The 15,272-nt window shown below is 48.5% G+C and overlaps 1 protein-coding gene across 2 annotated transcripts in view; it reads left to right on the plus strand.

Moving 5' to 3' along the window:
* Positions 1-15,272, plus strand: part of LOC116943659 (TBC1 domain family member 9-like) — a 68,811-nt gene that overhangs the window by 46,932 nt on the left and 6,607 nt on the right. Inside the window, exons 9-20 of one of the 2 annotated variants that reach the window (XM_076067877.1) lie at positions 1,612-1,762; positions 2,317-2,531; positions 3,041-3,158; positions 3,752-4,037; positions 4,691-4,820; positions 5,855-5,953; positions 6,470-6,541; positions 7,210-7,456; positions 8,157-8,222; positions 9,188-9,299; positions 9,693-9,761; positions 11,490-11,602. In XM_076067877.1, the coding sequence (XP_075923992.1) occupies positions 1,612-1,762; positions 2,317-2,531; positions 3,041-3,158; positions 3,752-4,037; positions 4,691-4,820; positions 5,855-5,953; positions 6,470-6,541; positions 7,210-7,456; positions 8,157-8,222; positions 9,188-9,299; positions 9,693-9,717 (1,521 nt within the window). In that variant the 3' untranslated portion in view covers positions 9,718-9,761; positions 11,490-11,602. Of the gene's footprint in view, positions 1-1,611; positions 1,763-2,316; positions 2,532-3,040; positions 3,159-3,751; positions 4,038-4,690; positions 4,821-5,854; positions 5,954-6,469; positions 6,542-7,209; positions 7,457-8,156; positions 8,223-9,187; positions 9,300-9,692; positions 9,762-11,489; positions 11,603-15,272 lie in introns of those variants that run through there. The other variant, XM_032956696.2, reaches the window with a different exon arrangement.

A 15,272-nucleotide genomic window follows, 5' to 3' on the forward strand; every position in this document is an offset into this window, starting at 1 on the left:
TATCATAGTTTACTTTATAAACTCGTCACAGCGTGGTTGCACGTTTCAGTGACACAGGAGGGATGATGGGCGGAGGAAACGACCCGACCAAGATTTGCGTCTCACAAATTTTCGATCCTGGGTCAGCGCGGTTGTAATAAGTGCTTTGGAAATACCGGTGTAGTGGATTGGTGTGGATTTGCTGTCTTGTGGAACTCCCTGCCCTAACCGTCACTTAATAAACAAATTAATGATCATCTTTATAATGTACAATTGACTACACAGGACTCTCTACACAGCCTCAGCAAGCACATTTATAGATGTATGTGTTATGAACTGCTGACGTGCTCCAAAAAGACAATTAAATCAATATATCCACTTAAAGAAATTACCAATGTAAATCTAATTAATTCAAAATTTAACTGACGTTTTAAGGTTTGCTACTCTTGTGATTCACTGTTTTTCAGGGCTCAGGATTGCGATTTGATTTAATAATCGATATTTTTTTACATTACAGCGAATTTGGAGCATCAGATTGACAAACTGATGCACCTTTTGCAAATTTATTGCATAGAATGTTTTTTTTCAGTAAAGTCACGTAGGTAAAACAAATTAAAATAAAACAACTAAATCAAATCACGACGTTTCGGAGGCAACACAAGCTTCCGTCTTCAGGTGGAACAGTCACAGCAAGATAACTGCATCAAGTGGGGAGCTCTGAGACACTCGAGCTTATATACAAGTTAAGGTGGGGGGGAGGAGCCAAGCAGGGAGTCACGACGGCGTGCGGGGCTAAGGTTAATGTGGGGGGGGGGGGGAGGAGCCAAGCAGGGAGCCAGGACGGTGTGCGGGGCTAAGGTTAAGGTGGGGGGGGGGGAGGAGCCAAGCAGGGAGCGACGACGGCGTGCGGGGCTAAGGTTAAGGTGGGGGGGAGGAGCCAAGCGAGGAGCCACGACGGCGTGCGGGGCTAAGGTTAAGGTGGGGGGGGGAGGAGCCAAGCAGGGAGCCATGACAGCGTGCGGGGCTAAGGTTAAGGTGGGGGGGAGGAGCCAAGCAGGGAGCCACAATGGCGTGCGGGGCTAAGGTTAAGGTGGGGGGGAGGAGCCAAGCAGGGAGCCATGACAGCGTGCGGGGCTAAGGTTAAGGTGGGGGGGAGGAGCCAAGCAGGGAGCCACAATGGCGTGTGGGGCTAAGGTTAAGGTGGGGGGGAGGAGCCAAGCAGGGAGCCACCTTAACCTTAGCCCCGCACGCCGTCCTGGCTCCCTGCTTGGCTCCTCCCCCCCATCTTAACCAGTATATAAGCTCGAGGGTCTAAGAGCTCCCCACTTGATGCAGCTATCTTGCTGTGACTGTTCCACCTGAAGACGGAAGCTTGTGTTTGCCTCCGAAACGTCGTGATTTGATTTAGTTGTTTTCTTTTAATTTTGTTTTACCTACGCGACTTTACCGCAAAAACCAAAGAGTATGATTCCTTGCAGTCGCGAAAGCTTCAGCTCTAGAAATAATGCATACAATGTGTATGAGAAATAAAATGGTGGAGGGATATTTCTTTAATGTGCTTGTCAAGGTTCCGATGATCGTGATGAGATTTGCACCGGTTGACTCCCCGGAGTTTGGCGGTGCCTTTTGCAGTCGAAGGAGGTGTCAAAGGAGGAGATGTGGCGGAAGCACTTCCAGCAGTTTGGCCGCGCGACGTGCATGTACGTGACGGAGCACACGCGCCACCTCGTCATGCAGGGCATCCCCGTGCGGCTCCGTCGAGAGCTCTGGCTGCTCTTCTCAGGTGCGGCGCACGCGACGACTGCCAGCTACGCGGACGAACATGAAGCGGACTGATTTTTGTTTTATTTGCGAGGCTGTGGTTTCTTCTTCTTCTTCAGAGAGAGCGGGTGGCCATTATGCTCGGCCAGCGTTTTCAGGCCACCGCCGGCGATGTTCTACCGCTCCGTTATTTTGTTTTTTACGTGCGCACGTCGGCAACGAGATTGAAGTGTTGCTTGTAAACCATCAGGCGACTTCCGGTCATCCTCCCCAGGGGCTTTTGAAAAGCCACCGAACAAAGACGGTCACTGCATCGCACACTTTCAGATGCGCTTCTGCGGCCGTCTGGAACGTGTGCTTCCTTCCGATATTAGGAAGCCACTGGAGCTGTGCACTTTTAAATCATCCAGATTGAAAACTCATTTCTTCAGAACTGCTTTTTATGTTCAGCTTTTTGTCCTTCCCCCCCCCCCCCCCGCTCCTTCGATCAGCACAGTTGGCCACGTGCGGCGCGAAAGAAGTTCAGCGTACATTCAACATACTTTGCGCGCATTGCGATTTGTGGGGATCGCGCAGGGGCGGTGCACGACATGGGCTCGAATCCCGGGCATTACGCGGAGCTGGTGGATCGCTCGCTGGGCCGCGCCAGCATCGCCACGGAGGAGATTGAGCGCGACCTCCACCGCTCGCTGCCCGAGCACCCGGCCTTCCAGCACCCGCTGGGCATCGACGCCCTGCGCCGCGTGCTCACGGCCTACGCGCACCGCAACCCGCGCATCGGATACTGCCAGGCGAGCCCAGCTGTTGGAGCGAGCACACGCGCGCACAGTCATGCACACGCATGCGCTCGTATGCGCTTGTATGCGCGCGCACGCGCAAGCCCTCGCGCGTGGGCACGCGATCGTGAGAGAGCACGAGGCAGCAGAGCCGCTCGTAAATGCCACCTGCGCGCAGACTGTGTCGCGCCTCCGTTTTCGGACCTGGAGCGATCGGTCGATTAAAATGTATTTTTAGATTTACGATACAGGCGTCGAATTGTGTGTGCAAGAATGGATTATTATTTATATTATTACAGGCTACAACACAACCATGGTGACCTGTGCATGTAACCGCCATGCGCAAACTCGGAGGTCCCTCATGTAACGCACCTCGCTAAGTAAATGTACTACGTCCCATTAATCAGATGAGCATCCTTCACCTATCGTGCATTCCGTACGGTTGCAAGCGAATGTTCTGGCAGTTGCCATCCTGCCGACCAATGAGACGACCAATGACGCCGCCATCGCTCGTTCTTCTGCAGGCCATGAACATTGTGACGTCAGCTCTGCTCATCTTTGCGAGTGAGGAGGAGGCTTTCTGGCTGCTGGTGGCTCTGTGTGAGCGGCTGCTGCCGGACTACTACAACAACCGCGTGGTCGGTGAGCGCTGCACGCCGTGTCCATACCGGGCTGGAGCGAGCGGGTCAAATGGGCAACCGCTTGGGCTGGAAAAGTGTAAGGGACGGCAGAATGATAGAGGCCGCCAGAACCGGCACTAACGGTGGGCAACTAGGGTGGCTGAGTTCCATTTTTATCATGAACTCCCGTCAGGAAGTAAGCGTGTCTGCAGAGGTTGCTGTAAAGCCATTCCATATGTCTTGTCTAGGCTGGCAGAATCGCTCAGGCCATTTGTGGCTGTTTCGCACGTTAACTTACACCTACATGTGTGATCATTAGATAGACAACAGCTTCCCTGTTGCAAGCCAATGCAATTTGTAATAAGATTATTTCTCATAAACTGGGAAAGTACTTATTGACAGTGAACAAATATCAACTCGTGAAAAGTTGTTTTAAAGCGTGTACAGTTGTGGCTTGAGCGTCTGGGAAGGATTTTATCTTACAGAAACTTTTTTCCCATTTTTAATCTGCAAAGAGCCTCGCCTTTGTTGTGAGCTTTTTGTTTTTCTTTCGTTAGGGCGTGTTCGGCTTTTGACGAAACTCATCCGTGCCTGTCCCCCCCCATGCCTCTGCAGGTGCCCTCATCGACCAGGGCGTGTTCGAGGAGCTCATCGCCGAGTTCCTCCCGACGCTGCACGAGCGCCTTCAGGAGCTGGGCTTCATCGCCACCACGTCGCTCTCGTGGTTCCTCACGCTCTTCCTGTCGGTGCTGCCACTCGAGAGCGCCGCGTGCGTGCTCGACTGTTTCATGCTGGACGGCGCGCGCGTCCTCTTCCAGCTGGCGCTCGCTGTTCTACACGCCAACGCCGAGCCGCTGCTCGCCTGCCGCGACGACGGCGAGGCCATGATGCTGCTCGGACGGTCGGTGACTCCGTTGTCGGGCAGAAGTCGGGGCGGGAAAGGGGGGGGGTGGTCGGTGGTGACCGCTTGATCTCCACTCCCTTCGGAGACCGTCGGCCGATAACCGTGATATGTGGCGACCAAGTGGCCTTCGTCCAGAAGCGAATAGGGGCGCCATCGTGGCGAGATGATAACTACCTCGTCCTGGTATACAGGAGGTCATGGGTTCGATCCCGACTTGAACGCCTGCTGTATATTTGGCGCTTTGGCATGTTCTCCCCGTGGATTTTTCTCCGAGTTTTCCCCTTCACATTTCGAATCAACGTGCATTTAGAGTGTCTGCTATAATGTCCACGTAATGATAAACCACTTCGTTGAGCTATCATTTATGGCCATGTTACTTCTGAAAAATAGCTAATAGCTTTAGGAGCTTTACCTGATAACTTTTTTTTAGATAGAACGTGGCTGATGATGAATTAAAACAAAAAGATGTTGATCATTAATTGCTATATTCCCGCTGAGTTACTTATTTTCAATTGTGGAGACGATGTGCCGGTTTTTTGTTGTTGTGATACTGCATCGTCACATTTAACCGAAGCGTGTTTTGATGCAAAAATAATTTAAAGGAAATACATAGTTCAATTTTAAAAGAAAGCTACGCGTCCGCCACGCAGGTACCTGGACAGCGTGGTAAACGTGGACAGCATCCTGCCGTGCGTGCCCAGCATGCACGCCACGGCCAACTTCGACGGGCAGCCCCTGGCCCCCATGGAGATCTCGGACCTCCTGCACACAGCCTACGAGGTTCCGCTCACTCCCACGCGGCCATTCACCCCCCCCCCCCACCTGCCTTACTGGGATGAGAGTGGCCAAAATAGTTAACAGAGTCCACAGCAGTGGTGGGCGACCTGCGGGGAGCCCCTTGTGGTGGCCTGGTCTAAGTGTCTATCGGGTGACGTGTGGGGTCATGAGTAGTGGACAGGCACAATGTTACGCTTGCGGCCCGCTGAGGTGAACAAGGGCCGCTCGTGTAGCCTGGTCTCCGTGTGTCTAGGGTGACGTGTGGGGTCATGATTAGTGGACAAGCACAATGTTATGCTTGCGGCCCGCTGAGGTGAAGGAGGGCCGCTCGCACGGCCCGCCGACTCGTCTGGGTTTCCAGTCGTCGACTGGTCTACACGCCGTCTGTAGATTGATATCGTTCATCGCAGGACCCATTAGTGATGGTGAAGGCTTGGGGGAGGCCTTTGTCCAGCAATGGGATTGATCATGGCTGATGGTTATGATGACTCACTTGTGTCTAAAAGGAAGACACAACCCATAACAAATATTTGGTCAGACCATTAAGTGCCCTAACCCAAAAATCAACGATGAACTAAAAACGAGTAATGGGTCTGATCTTGTCGGCGCACACGTAGGCTGTCTAACCGGAATTTGACGCTTCATCCTTGTGAAATTCTATATTAACATCAAGGTCATTCACATTGACAATGCTCTCATGATGGCCATTGCGTTGACGTGTTAATAATGTATGCGAGTGACGGCACAGTCACTTGACTAATGTACCATGATGGAGCCTCTGAGCAGGACTTTACAGTGTTTTTTTGTCTGATTAAAAAAACATAAAACTCATATCGGGCAGCCCTGCTGGACACGTGTCCACAATATAATGGATAACGTTTTTGAGTCATGTTTTTTTTTTATACTGCCGTGTCAATCTGTAGACTGATAATAAAATAACGTGGAGCAATGACTGGCAGACATCCTGAATGCCGCCTTGTTAATCTGGGGGTGCTGCCTACGCATCTCTGACTTTGGTTTCACCGTGATTTTTGCAGAGGTTTGGCAGCATCAAATCGGAGCTGATGGAACAGATGCGTTTCCGGCAGAGGCTCAAGGTGATCCAGTATCTGGAGGACACCACCAAGCGCAACGTGGTGAGGACTTCAAAACCCGCGCCTCACGCACATTAGAGCCCACACGTGCTCATGATTTGGCCCTCCCAATACCGGCCACCGCAGGGGGACCCCTCCACATATCTGCTCCTGACCCTCTGACAGCTGCACTCGGGAACACTGGCCCTCGCCTACACAATCGCAGCTACGCGAGGCACGCTTAGCCGGGGCGAGGTAGTGCACGCCCGCAGTCCAGAAGGGTTCTAGAAGGGGCTTGGTGAATCGCCATTGGCTCACGTGCCTCATAAGTCCACCTGCAGGGGCGGTGAGGTGCCCAGTGAAGGACAGTCCAGCAAACAGCTTGGTCACCTCTCGGAGCTATAGACGTTTTGAGTGTTATTCTTCCTGCGCGCAAGAGACTAACACTAAAAGGAATTGGTCAGACATCCCAAGCGGTGCACTCGTGAGGAGAATATTGACGTTCTCCGTGGCTTGCCTCTTTATAAAGACGTTGTTCATGTTAAACGTTCTTGACTTTTTTTGTCGTTTGCTCCGAAGGTGAGGGCAATCTCAACTGGGCCCACTGGCTTCACAGCAAAAGTGCTTGAAGATCTGTTTGATTTGTTCAAGGTGAGTTGTACACATCTGCAATGCTTGTTGATGCCAAGATGTTTTTTTTTCCGCAGAATGTGAAAGCTGTTGTTTCTCATTTGTTTCTTGTTGCGCCGGTTGGTAAATATTTGTTGCGAGGATGTGTGCGGTTTTGAATCTTGTTTTGTACTGTACAACTGCGCGGTGCCAGGGGTGTGTGCCATGCCAGCCCAGCGCACGGCTCAGGAAGCACCAGGTTAATTTTCACTGCAGAACCAGAGCCGTCCTGCCGACATCACACGCACATTGTATGACAAAAAAACGATTAACTCTGGCGCTGCATGGCCCTTAACCGGATTTTTTGTGATGCACAATTTCGCGGTTTGGTTCTGGAACAGTTCTATAAATAGCCAGTGGGAAAAACTTCCCGGACCGAGAGGGGCGCCCCACGCTGGGATGGGTCAGATGTGCAGTGGAAAATGTTTACAACCGGCATGCGACTATACTTGGAAGTATTTTGCTGCTGTACATTTCCACGTGATAAACCACTTGGTTGAGCCTACCATTGGTGGCCAGGTCACTTCTAAAAAAAGAGCTGTATTGCTAATTGGGCCTTACCAGGTAAAACAAAACAAACATTCAGTTGAAAGTAGTGTTTACTCTGTAAGCGTGCAGCAGCAGTTTAACCTGTTGCCGTTTTGCAACAGCTCGTTCACGTGCAGAGCGTCTACTGGGCCACCGACGGGGGCCGCGCCGCGCTGGGCCGCCACGACCCGAGCCTGCCGTACATGCAGCAGTACCGCGTGTGCCTCGAGCAGTTCCTCCGCCTCTCGGCGCACCTTTCGCCGTGGGCGTGCGGCGAGCATTCGGCCTGCCTCTTCTCGCGCGTCTTCTCCGCGATGGACGTCGCTCGCACCGGCCTCATCAACTTCCGCGACTTCGTGCTGTGGCTCGGTGAGTCTCGACGGAAGGGGAAGGCCACGCGAGCGGAGGCGACTCGTGCCGTGTCTTCCGCGGGTCCCACGGTCGAAAGGCCTTCGCAGCGTGCTCCTGGAGCGTGTGTGACGGTCCACCCTCCCGCCATGCCGTTGTGTGTTCAGATGGCAAAATATATTCGAACTAAACTATTTTTTTATTTTACCAGGTAAGACCCACTGAGCTATATGGTTCTTTTTCAGAAGCGACCTGGCTATCACATGATAGCTGAACAATTTGGCTTATCATGTGGTAATTGATAGCAGTCAAATACTCTAAAAGCATGTTGATTTTTAACGTGGAGGGAAAAACCAGAGGACCCGGAAAAAAATCCACACAAACATGCAAACTCCAAATATACAGGCGTCTGGATTGGGATTGAACTCACAACCTCCTGTATGCCATGCAAGGTCGTTAATATCTTTAGAATTTGCCCAGATGTGGCACTGTGGTTCAAGCTCTTGACTCCTTTATCTATATTTTATGAGTTACCATTCTGAGGTTCTTTATAATACGTACAACTGTGGTAAGTCTCGGAGGTGGTTGCCCTTGGCAGAGTGGTGCACGCTATGGAAATGTTGATTAATTTTGCAACCACTCTTTAAGGGCCTTCAGCATCGATGAACACTGCCTCCATTTATCATGTTTACGACTGTTTTTGTTTTATGCCCCATCCAAGGTGTGCTCTACAACGGAGACTTGACGGAGAAACTGCGAATGTTGTACCGACTGCATCTCATAGAAGGTATTGCCAGTGGACTCCCTATAAATAATTACCTTGAAGCGTTCTGTTATGCAGCAAGCCAGGCCAGTAATGACAATGGACAGATGTTCCCTAGACACACTGCGTTTCTGTTTTCTCCACCTATTTACTGCAAGGATGATTTTTTTAATTTTGGTTTAGTATAGTGTGTCTTCACCATCTGTCTTCTGACTAATTCATCTGCTGATTGTATATTTGCCTACATTATTGTAATATATTTCAATTTGGATTTTTTACTTGGTGTTTCTAAATTTAAAAAAAAAATGTTTTTTCTGCTGCTGATTTCCCCTGGTGAGCCACCCTTGATTCTACCTCAGAATGTCAAAATCTAAAAAGTTGCAAAGCCAAATATTTGTTGACAGTTGACTCGGTTCATTCCCTTTTCGAAGTCCAAAAAAATTAATACCACTTGAATCTCTGCTTGTCATATCCATAGGCCAGGTTTCTATAGGAAATATGTTATTTCCACCACTAAGATTTTAGTCACGAGGAGATGAGATCCCTGCTATATAATGAATCCATCAGCGCAGAGCTGTGAGTGTTCTTCCTTCACGCCGTTGGATTAACCCCAGGTATACCGGTTTCCTCTCACAAGTCAAACGGCAAATAATTAATGGAATGGACCAAAATAATATTGAGGCTTGGTGATGCTTGATTGCATTGTTGGAGCAGGAAAACAGTCTATTTGATTTGTTTTAACCACCATTAACTTAGCATTCCCCACTCCTGCCGTTTCATTTTATTCCGTGTTAATCTATTTCATAAGTAACATTCCTGTTGCTCTCCATCATATCTTCCTGTCCTATCACTTCTCTTGCTTTCTCCTTTTGTTCCTTGCCTCCTCTCTCTCTCTGCTTCCCTTCAACTCCCCTGCAACCCACTCCCATGGCTCCCTCTCCGTGCCACAATCCCTCATGCCCGCTGCCTGGGCCCCCCCCTCCTCACAGGCGGAGAGGACGTAGAGCTTTTTTCTCTGCCTCCATCCAGGGGCTCCTCCTTGCCTCCAGCTCTTCACACGCTCCTCCCGTGCCCTCTCTCCATGTCTGTGACTGGCTATCTGTGAGTTTTAAGTTCATTATCACTGCCCATTACTCCATGGCGTTCTCTCAGCATCTGCATCTATTCACATCCCTTTATGCCCCTTTTTACTGCCACATCCGCCTCAGCTTGTTTTAATCTCTTTTTGCCCTCACGGTGTAGTGATTTCTACCTTTGAAATAAAGTTACTTGGTGTGCACCGTCCGCATATACTTTTAACATTAGATATAATAAAACGTAATTAAATTAGCTTCTTTATGTTTTTAGATCACACGGCTAAGAGAGAAATATCCGTTCACGCACTTTACCCATAATGCAAGTACATTCGAGAATGTGTATCACTGTGGTGTTGAGTGGAGCGATGCACGCAACTTAAACCTGTAATGTATCCACGTGTCGGATATGTTCCCGTAGATTCGGACGCTGCAGATCGCAGTGACGCGGAGGATGGGTTCATAAACATGGACGCACAGAACAACACTGGTAAGTGGGGTTTCGAATGACTAAAAAAAAATAGATCAAGGTTGCAGCCATGTAATTGCTTGCTCATGTCACTGCCGGCACAAGGGCCTCCTCTAGAGGGTATTTTGCTTACTCTATCGTGTTGACTGCTTAGCTTTGCAGATCTGATGAGATTTGGTGCATTTCGGGGTGATTTGACCAGATGCATTGTTTTGATGCCTTCTCTCGATTGTTTATGGCTTTCTTGCCTGGGGTTATAAGCGAATTGTCCGTGTGCACACACAGGCCATTGTGTATGGGTTATCAAGTTTGAATGGTTGTGCATTTGAATGAATCAAGAGTGCTATGCACAACACACTCCAACAGCTGGGCAAGTGGGTCGTCAGCTGTTGCTCCCATGATGACCTATGGGCAGGTGTGGCAACATGCCCAATATGAATGTGCAGTTGCACTTGGCAAAAACATGGGAGGTGCGGTGTATCCGGCTTTCGCAGGTCATGTAGTTCCATGGTTTTCCCTTCGGCAAGCTGGGTTTTACTAACCTCTCGGCTAAGCAGGGTAATTATAAGCAGGTTTATTTATACATGGTCAGTCGTGCTGGTGTTATTGAAGCCCCTGCACAGGCACTAAGCCAGTGTGCAAATACACTTCGGTGGTTGGGTACTGTTTAAGCTCTGAGGCTCTGCAAATCGATGCAGAGAGGGATGTTTTTAGCTCTCCAACCCTGAGCCGCTCAGCCCAACGACCGTCTTGTGTGTTACACTAAAAGTTAATCCGATAACAGCTATAGCCCTTGCCGTATACAGACGAACAATTGTCACATTCTTGTGCATTTCAATCGAAACAATTGCACAGAGAACATACTTCTTGGCAAAATCCAGGGCCTTGAGTGAAGAGCAAGACCTAAATTTAAAACCACCAGTGTCTTTTTATGTCCTTGGGAAGCTGCACACACAGTGGTGCATCGACTACCTATGCACTGAGCGCACACACTATCGTAGGTGCATCTTCAGCACTGACAGAATATACCACACCTCCAATTAGCACGGATCGCTATTCACGGTGCGAAAGAAATTCAACATACATATACACACAAGCACACACTTGTGCTGATGATACATGGTGCCTCTGCATTTAGTGACAGGCTACACATTATATTAGTGTAAGCAGCAGTGGGGGTGGAACGATTGCGTGGTGGTTTACGCACCGTGCAATAAAAGCTGGCGGCCCGAGTTAAATTCCCAGCCACAGCTAACATCAGTGGCGTGTGTTATCCGAATTGATCTAGAACCTTCCCACTTCACCAACCTGCTCTGACCAAATGTGGTGAAGTATGGACACAAACGGTCAGCATGATCGACACGGTGTGGGGGGAAACCTTCCTCCAGCATTGGAGTGATAAAGTGACTGAAATAGCTCTTGTTATTATTCTATCATAGCGAAAGGGTATACATCCCCTCAATTTGAAAACCCATCTCTTTTAAGTGGCCTTCCCTCTTTAGTTGGGTCGGTTGCCCTGATTCTGTTTTTGTGTCCTGCCTTTCATGTAGTGTGCATTGGGATCCTTGGATGGAATGCACATTATAAATTAGGATTGTTATGGTATTGTTATATGTTGCTAGTATTATAGCGGGAACAGGCTGTACATCCGGAGTGAGTACATTTAGCTGTAGGCTACGCATGCTCCTCCCCCTGCATCTTGCTCGGGGTTAGACTGCTCAAGTGCGTGTTGGTGTGTGTCTGCTGCAGACAGGAGAGCGAGCCAGAAGGAGGCGGTGGACTACAGACAAATGCTGCGCAAGTGGGAGGAGGAGAAGGAGGAGAGGGAGAAGTCTATGAAGGAGTTGCCAAAAATGAACCAGGTGCGAAGGAACCCTTGCCGAGTGAACGATTGGAATTCTGTATGTGTGTGTGAAGGATCTACACAAAAATGTATACATGTCACTTTGTTTATTATTGACATTGTCAGTTGAGTTGGAATGTCTCTGCTATAATATACATGATGGGGCATTCTTCTGTGCTCCCAAAGCCAAATGTTATATTCCTAGGGGTGGGGGGGGGGGGGTCACTCTTCTGGACAAACACTGTCGACTTCCCACAAAGTGGTTATCGTTGTATCAGCCCGCGGAGTGATGATGGGCTGAGTTGAGCCTTTTATCAGAAATTAAACTTGGAACATTTCAATTGTTAGAGAAGAGGAGTGCACTACCCATAAGCACCCCAAGGCGTTAAAAATAAATTGTGCAAAGGTAATCACGCACTTATTAATATTCAGCATTCCGTTCATGAATTTGTACATTCGTTATGGGCAATTCTCAAGATTCCTTAGCCTGGCATTGAATGGACAGGCATCGGATATAGGCATTGACCCTACCTTTTAATGGCAATGTCGGCAATAACCAGCCCGCCTAGGTTGCACGTATGTAGGTGGAACTTCTTTCGCATGGTACGTAGCCACCGTGCTAATCAGAGGTGCGAAAAATATATTGGATATACATATAATGTGGTTTTATATGCTACTCGCAGGAAGTACCCGGCGTTTACCGGGGGAAAACATATTTAAAAACTTGTCTTCTCTTAAAAAAATAACATATACATACACAAATACTAAGCTATTGTGAAAGCCCGGTGTTCTGTTTGTCCATTTGTCCATCAACAAAATTATAAGAGGCTTGCAGAAGTCCTGAAACAAAAGTTATAGAAAGTGGGGGGTAAATAGTTGATCGAAAAGATTTCCAAAAATTGTCGACCCCCCCGCCCTCAAAAAATATTTTTACCCACCCCCCACCCCCCCCCGTAGGCATATATACCTACACACCCTACATATAATAGAGTGAGTAGTATCTAGTGACTCTATAGTAGTATCTGGCGCTACAGTAGTATCTACGGACTCTATAGTAGTGTTGAGGAGTTCCCGACGACGACTCGGAGACGGCTTGAAGGTAAGGGCTTTCGCCAAAGGTTTATTAAGTGTATTACAATAGCACAAAGGGTGGGACAACTTCCCAGGGGTTAGGGGTCCTACACTAAGTCCTGGTCCAGCCTGGCTAGCTCCGGTCTCTCTCCCTCGAGTCGGATGGGGGAATTTGCCAACCCCACCGACCGGGAAGAGCAGCACCTCCTATGGCTACCAGCGGCTTCACTCCAGACTCTTCACTCGATCCCTCTCTAGCCCTGGTTCCCTCTCCACCCTTCTTACTCTACCCGTTCCCACAGTGACCCCGCTTTCGTCACGGGGTCCCCCTTAAATACTAGACGAGACATGACGTCATCGAGCCCCCCAGCGCGCATGATGCCACGTTCCGTGACGTCATCGCACTGGACGGCACACATGACGTCATGTCCCCATTTTACTCCTTTACAGTAGTATCGGCTGACTGTGGTTGTAGCTGACTGTATAGTAGTATCTACTGACTATAGTAGTATCTACTGACTTTAGTAGTATCTACTGACTTTAGTATCTACTGACTTTAGTATATATTGACTGTAGTAGAATCTACTGACCGTAGTAGCAGTATTTACTGACTCTACAGTAGTATCTACCGACTCTATAGTAGTATCTATTGACTATGGTAGTAACTACTAACTCTGTAGTCGTATCTACTGACTGCAGCAGAAAATACTGACTGTAGTGGTATCTACTGACTAGTATCATATACCGACTATAAGAGTATCTATCGACTCTACGGTAGTATCTACCGACTCTATAGTGGTATCTACCGACTCTATAGTAGTATCTACCGACAATAGTGTTATCTACTGACTCTACAATGGTATCTTATGACTATAGCAGTATCAACTGATTTGATAGTATATTGACTCTATAGTAGTAACTATTAACTCTACAGTAGTATCTGCTGGCTCTATAGTATCTGCAGACTCTTTAGTATTATCTACTGACTCTACAGTAGTATCTTGACTATAGCAGTATCTGCTGACTATAGCAGTATCTACTGACTATAGCAGTATCGACTGACTCTATAGTCGTATCTAACAACTCTGCAGCAGTATATACTGACTATAGTAGTATCAACCAACTCTATAGTAGTGTAGTGACATTGCTGGATGTCCACATGTTGCGTGCATTGCCTGCCCTAGAGAGGGACAGCGTGCGGTGTAGTGCCATCGCCGATACCACAGGGGTGTGGGTGTAGTACCGGCCCTAGAGGGGCCCGGTGAGCGCTGAATGATAGCGCTAGATGGCACCACGCTTTGCGTGCAGTGCCGACCCTACAGGACAAGGTGTGTGGGTGCCGGCCGAAGGATGAGGTTACTCGAGGCCATGGCACTCGGGTTGACCCGGTAGTACACGTGACCAGGTAAGTCTACAAAGGGGCCCCAGGAGTGGGCTTGGGGGGGTGGTCACGTGATTGGGATCCAGATCCTTCCCAAGGATTCTGGAAGGTGGACGTGGCCAAGGGCGGAGCCGGCCATGCCACAGAGAATATAAGCCGGGTCCCGAGAGGGACCGGGGTTTTTGTTCATCCTGGAAGAAACCTACGTCAACGTTCTACGTTCAACGAGTCTCCAACACGTGGACCCGGCCCTAAGCTGTTGGCCCCGGTCCATAGTAGCAGTTACGTTGTAGCTAGTGTAGTTAGCCTGGTGTTGGAACTGAATAAATGTATTGCCTCCAAGTCTACATCTGTGACTCAGTTGAAACCATTACAGTAGTATCTACTACCACTAACTATAGTCGTAACTGCTAACTCTACAGTAGTATCTATTGACGCTATAGTAGTATCTACTGACTGTAGTAGTATTTACTTACCGTAGTAGTATCTACTAACTCTACAGTCGTATCTATGAACTCTATAGTAGTATTTAGTGACTGGAGTAGTATCTACCAACTCTATAAGAGAATCCATTGACTCTAGCAGTATCTACTAAATCTACAGTAGTATATTCTGACTAGTAGTAGCTAACCCTATAGTAGTATCTACCGACTCGATAGCAGTATATACTGACTGTAGTAGTATCTACCGACTCTATAATAGTATCTATCGACTCTATAGCAGTATCTACTAACTATAGCAGTATCTACTATGACTACAGTAGTATATACTGACTATAGTAGTCTCTACTAACTCTTTAGTAGTATCTACCTAATCTACCGACTATATATAAAAAATGGAAATTTGTGAATGTGTGTCGGTTCGAAATGTTTAGCATGCTTCCCGACATGCAACAAACTTGAAATTTGGCATGTGGGTAGCTTCCCGACTGTACACAATGCAAAAAGTATAAAAATAGACTTGTATATATTTTTTTTTGCGGGGGGGGGGACACAATAATGGATATATTTTGCACGGAAAGTGAGCGGTGACGTCACATCTGTGATGTCACCCGCATGCGGCAGCGTCACGCAGTGTGCCTGCTGACGTCACGCATCACCCCCCGCCCAACCCTCCGCGTAGGCCGTGTATTCAAGACAAGAATCCAAGTCCCGGGCGAAGCCGGGTAGTAAAGCTAGTAATAGTATATATCGATTGTATAGCATTATCTACTAGCTATACAAAGTGCCATCGTGAG

The sequence above is a fragment of the Petromyzon marinus genome, chromosome 18 (assembly GCF_048934315.1).
Source record: "Petromyzon marinus isolate PM22_M1 ecotype Great Lakes invasive population chromosome 18, UKy_Petmar_22M1.pri1.0, whole genome shotgun sequence".
Classification (NCBI taxonomy): domain Eukaryota; kingdom Metazoa; phylum Chordata; class Hyperoartia; order Petromyzontiformes; family Petromyzontidae; genus Petromyzon; species Petromyzon marinus.